The sequence below is a fragment of the Rhyacophila brunnea genome, unplaced genomic scaffold (assembly GCF_057557595.1).
Source record: "Rhyacophila brunnea isolate RB1 unplaced genomic scaffold, BYU_Rbru_1.0 scaffold_19, whole genome shotgun sequence".
Lineage (NCBI taxonomy): Eukaryota > Metazoa > Arthropoda > Insecta > Trichoptera > Rhyacophilidae > Rhyacophila > Rhyacophila brunnea.
Window position 1 is genome coordinate 25,032,595 of NW_028232848.1, and position 5,517 is coordinate 25,038,111.

A 5,517-nucleotide genomic window follows, 5' to 3' on the forward strand; every position below is an offset into this window, starting at 1 on the left:
GTTAAAATTGTCGCTGCTCAGTAATGTAATATAGAGAAATATATTGTCAAATATTCGATGGATAAAATAACTAGTTTACAAAAATCTATTTTGTACTTTTACTACTGCTTCTTCTACTACAATAATAGTAATACGTAATCTTTAGAAATATTAAAATTGTAATTATTATTCCTTTTCTTTGATTGGAGCATAATCGTTTCGCTCGCACACCACTTCTACGGCATTGCGTGCGAGCAAGCTTCTAGGATTCGTCATGAGACAAACGAAGTCATTCAAGAATCCAAATGTTTTACGTACACTCTATGTATCGTTAATACGGAGTATTCTTGAGTATGGCTTTATCATCTGGAGTCCTTATGAAGTTTCCTATAAGCTTGTTTTAGAGCGTGTTCAGAAAAAAAATCTTCGTCATCTCTATTTTAAAATTTATAATTATTTTCCTTTCGACACCTTCTCAAACAAGTCTTTTCTGACTAATTTTCTTCAAGGCATACTCGCTTTTCATTCTCTTGAAGCTCGTAGGTCACTTCTGCTCTTAAAGCATTTTCCCTGCTCCCATGTATCATTTTCAATCCCGATATTCTAGAAAATTTAAATTTTTACGCACCCGTCAATTGCACTAATAGCGAGGGCTGTGCGGTTGTTCAATGCACTCCCTAGAGATGTAGATATTTTTGGCGATCCATTATACTCGTATATTATATTTTTTAACTACTATTTTATTGTTTAATTTGTACTTTTTGAGTCATTGTTGTTTTTTTTTAATTTAATTTCTTTTGTATAAAACTATTTTTGCTTTCTTTTTTTCCTCCACTTTGATTTTTCTGATTTTCCGAACTGATTACTTGTAATTTTTATTCTTAATGTCATGTTGTGAACGTCCTGAATTAATAATTTGTTATGTACTCAACGTGAATTTTTCAAATAAATAAATAAAAAAATAATAATATAAATATATTATCATGCAACACCCCAAAAAATATAAATGTTGTCCGCCAGTCTTCTTGCGTATTCCTAAGTAATACCAGTATTCCGCATCTCTGCAGTACACACCATAATTTATGGTATTAAGAAGCCTTTCAGGAGACCGGTTGACTAGAAATGTAGACAAACCAGTTAAAGACTCTCTTGAGGTATTTGTAGGACGTCGCCTAGTCAAGTTCAGCGTCGCCTTTATTATTTCCTCAATGTGGCGAGAGGATGCATAAATTCTCGTTACCTCTGGAGTCACTGAATATCCTCGCAAGTTCACTACAGTGGTACATTATTTTGTTACTGTAAAGCAGTACCGTCAGTGAAGTCAGTGTAAGTGAAATACATTGAGTATTGTGTTAAATGTTACTCCAGCCACGTTTTGTGAAGTGCCATCCTCGTGATTTTTTTAAAATAGCTGTCCACTGTTTACATTATATAACGCTACATCATACCTCAAAGTATTCACAATAATTGTGTGTAAGCCCAAACTTATACTTATGTACTTATAATACTTATGACAAAGTTTAGTATGTTAGCGAATTAATTATTATGTAATATTATGATAAATGGTGTAAATAAGATAATACGAATAATGGATCGTATAAATGAAAACTATCTTGTATTTGCATTGCTTTTACAAAACGCTTTAATATAAAAATATAAGAAACAATATTTTTAAGCATACTTTTATATACACTCGATATAAATAATAATAAGTATTATAAATTATTATCTAGTTTCTACCAAAAATGAGTTATTATAAATAAAAAGACCCATTTTCATCATATCTTTATTCTCTAAAAATATTCTATACTTAAACTGGATATTTTAAAAATGGTTTTCCCAATCAAATACATAATTAAATGTCTTTTCCTTTCCATTGTTTAATTACTTAACACCTTGACTTGACACCACTAGTCTATTAGCTATCAGCAGATTATTGATTAGCGAAATAAAATACTGTACCTCAATTATAAATTCTTTATCCATTTCCGTAGTGTCGAATTATAGTAAAATCAGTAAATATTATTGTATTGTTATTTCCGCGATATCTACCTATACTTTATACTTATACAATTGTCAGCTTTTCGGATACCTATTGACGCAAATGACAGTAAATAGCTGACTCGATTAATAGTGGTTATTTCCTAAATTATAATGTTTAGATATTATTTTGAGTGTATAAATAGCGAATAATAATTCATCGAAAAAGTCACTCGAATCTAAGTACCTGGCTCGTTACTATCTCAGTATATTATGTACTGTTAGTTTATTTATATTATTGTACCGATTGTACCAGGGAACTCAGAAATAATGGAAACTGAAATACACAACGGGTAAGGCGATAGCAGGTAACCGACTCGAGTAAGGAAGAATCCGGGTTAAACTTACACACGTGTCAAGAATTCGTTTTACGTCGAATACTGAAAACTGCTCTCGGTTTATGCATTTACGCTCATTTAATGTTGGTGTATTACACACACTATTGCACGTGCATAATACGTGCTTCATTTTCCTAAGACACTCACACATTCAAAACCCTGCATCAAGATGCAGTGTATTGAATATAGCCTATCGGTATTATATTTATTATCTGTTCTGTGGATTGTACCCTTGTATTTATGTAACCATAAATAAACTCTCATTCTCCATCATCACGAATAACTACGATCGTCTTTCATCTACAAACACCATCGACCCTCACATCGACGACTTCTATAAGTCTATCAATATATTAAAATATGGAATACATTATATTGAAATATATTATCGCATCATTTGAATGGTAGAATGTATTCAACAAAATACCATTCGGTAGCCCATAAGTTCGGAGAAAATAAACAACGCGAAAGTGTCCCAAATTTATTTAATATTTCAAATGTGGTTGGCTTATATGGGACGCAACATCCAGGCACGCACGTTCCAGTCATTCAGTGTAGCTTTCACAATACTGCTATTATAGAAGTATTTGGTAAAGTTGAACGACGAGTTATAGATGAGGTACCCGACGTAAAAAGGTAAAGATGGGTTTTCCTGGAATTTCGGAGCACAATAGTTTTGATTGTTTGCGTACTACAATATGTATGGAAAAGTTTGAATTTCACATAATATAGGCCAATCAATGTTTACATCATTAATTATTAAAATAAGGCAAACAGGTTGAATAGAGGAAATTATTATTTTCATCCCATAATATAGCATTACATTACCTATATTAGGACAATAATTATTTGAATTGATATTATGATTCACAATACTGCTTTACTTGCTCATGTAATCTTGAAAAATCAATACGAATAAATTATTCTCTGTGTGAAAACAGAAAATATGTCATATTTAGCTCGACAATATTTTTTCAAAAATAAATTTGTCATTTTCTATTACAATGATATTTTTTATTTTTTGGTTTTGGTCCTTTACAGAATGCAAATATTGTGCTTTAAATCCAAGTCGTGTCATATTAAATAATTTAAATAAAAAATTATAACAATAAATGTATTCCTTATCTTATTCTTTCACCCTGTCACGTCCCAACATTGGGGCATAGGGCATGCACAAGTTGGCGCCACTTCCCTCGGTCCATTGCCAACTCCTGTGCCTCCCGCCATGTCAGACCTGCAGCACGTAGGTCGCTTTTGTAGCATCGCTGCAGGGTGAGGGAAGGCCGGCCACGGCGACGGAACCCTTGAGGCTGTGCCACAAGGGTACGAAGTGCCGCACTCTTTGGCGGCATCCGGAATACATGTCCCAGCCACGTGAATCGTCTCTTCGTGATAACTTCAATCACCGAAGGCTGTTGTGTCTGCTCACGAACTCGGATGTTTGTGACGTGGTCGTACCAGACATCGATTCTCAAAGCTCAAAAGCCGAGACTCTTGAAGCTTAGTAAGATGCCATGTCTCACAGCCATACAGGAGCACAAGTAGCACGCACGCGTTAAACAAACGACATTTGGTCCTCACAGAATACAGCCTTGACCTCCATGCGACTCCAAGTTGGTTGAACGCAGAGCCCGCCACACCCATGCGGATTCCAAGCTCACTAGAAATACCACCATCATCGGCAACCGTGGCACCCAAGTACTTGAATCTGGACACCAGCTCGACGGGCATACCAGAAACCCGCAGAGGAGTGTCGGCGTCGATGCAAGCAGCACTGCACATGGATTTGGTCTTAGCGGCATTCAGATGAAGACCCACACGCATCGAGTTCGCGGCTAGCCTGTTCACGGTCACCTCCAACCTTTCGATCGTCGAGTCAAACACGACTGCGTCGTCTGCATACTCCAAGTCGCAGAGTCTTTCTTCGCATAGATCGCTTGTGTCATCATGATGTAGGCGTATCCCACTGTCGGGGCAAACCATCTTACGCATTATGAAATCCATCATGATGATAAAAAGAAAGGGCGCAAGTACACATCCTTGCTTGACTCCTGACGTGATTTCAAAGAGGTCAGAGAATGTTCCGGTTGCTCTTACGCGACACTTTGTATTGGTGTAGAGAGCACTTATCACGGCGACCAGTTTCCGTGGGACACCATAGACTAGCAGAATTTGCCACAGAGATTCACGATGAGGACTGTCAAATGCCTTTTCATAGTCCACGAAGCAGCAGGCGACAGGTATATTCATCTTTTGGTACTGTTGCAGGAGGCATCGGAGAGTTGGAATATGCTCTGAGCAGGACTTTCCCGGGACAAATCCACTCTGCTGCGCACGCAAAACGTCCAGCATGGGACTTCTAATCCTGTATAGGAGAATCTGCGCTAACACCTTCCCGGGAACGCTGAGGAGAGTGATTCCTCTGTAATTATAACAGTTTAGTGGGTTACCCTTTTTGTGCAGAGTAACAACGGTACCATCCCTCCAAGCTTTGGGGCACTGCTCCTTTTCCCACACCTCGTGCAGAAGGTCACACAAGGACGGCAATACAGCGCTCAGTCCGCAGAGCAGAAATTCTGCACGGATGCCATCATCTCCAGGAGCTTTCCTGCGCTTCAGTCTTTTGACAACCTCTTTAACTTCAGCAGTTGTCGGAGGATCTTCGCAGAATCCCGATGCAGTAGTGATTCCGAGGGCGGTGATCTCCGACGGAATATCGAAGGGATGCAATGGAACGGGGCGATTCAGGACATCACTGAAATGTTGGCGCCATAGCTCCTGGACCTTTGCAGGTTCAGTGACTGTCACTCTGTCAGAGTTGCGTAATGAAGTGACCACTGGACGTTTCTTACCGCAAATTGCTCTGGTGATGCGGAAGAGAGCACTTGGATTATTCTTGCAGGCAGCAGACTCCGCATCCCGAATGACCATCCAGGCGTCGGCGCTTATCGCGGCGGGCAGAACGCTTTACCACGCGGTCCATTGTCCATTGTCATTTGGCCAAGGCCATGTTTTCCCAGCACAAAGGGTCCACGCGAGGGGTCAGATCCTACTTTGGCATTTAGATCACCAAAGATAACTGCATGATCACAGCTGAGGATATTTCCAGCGGCTTCCGCTAGACTTTCATAGAATGTATCCTTATCTGCATCGCTAGCAG

At 38.6% G+C, this 5,517-nt stretch overlaps 1 protein-coding gene across 1 annotated transcript; it reads right to left on the reverse strand.

Annotated features, from left to right (window-relative positions):
* Nucleotides 1–3,237: 3,237 nt before the first annotated feature.
* Nucleotides 3,238–5,288, reverse strand: LOC147072866 (uncharacterized). Its single transcript, XM_085945740.1, has 2 exons — nucleotides 4,808–5,288; nucleotides 3,238–3,254 (listed from the first exon to the last, which is right to left on the reverse strand). Exons 1-2 carry the CDS (start codon nucleotides 5,286–5,288, stop codon nucleotides 3,238–3,240), a joined length of 498 nt encoding a protein of 165 aa, XP_085801866.1.
* Nucleotides 5,289–5,517: the final 229 nt, after the last annotated feature.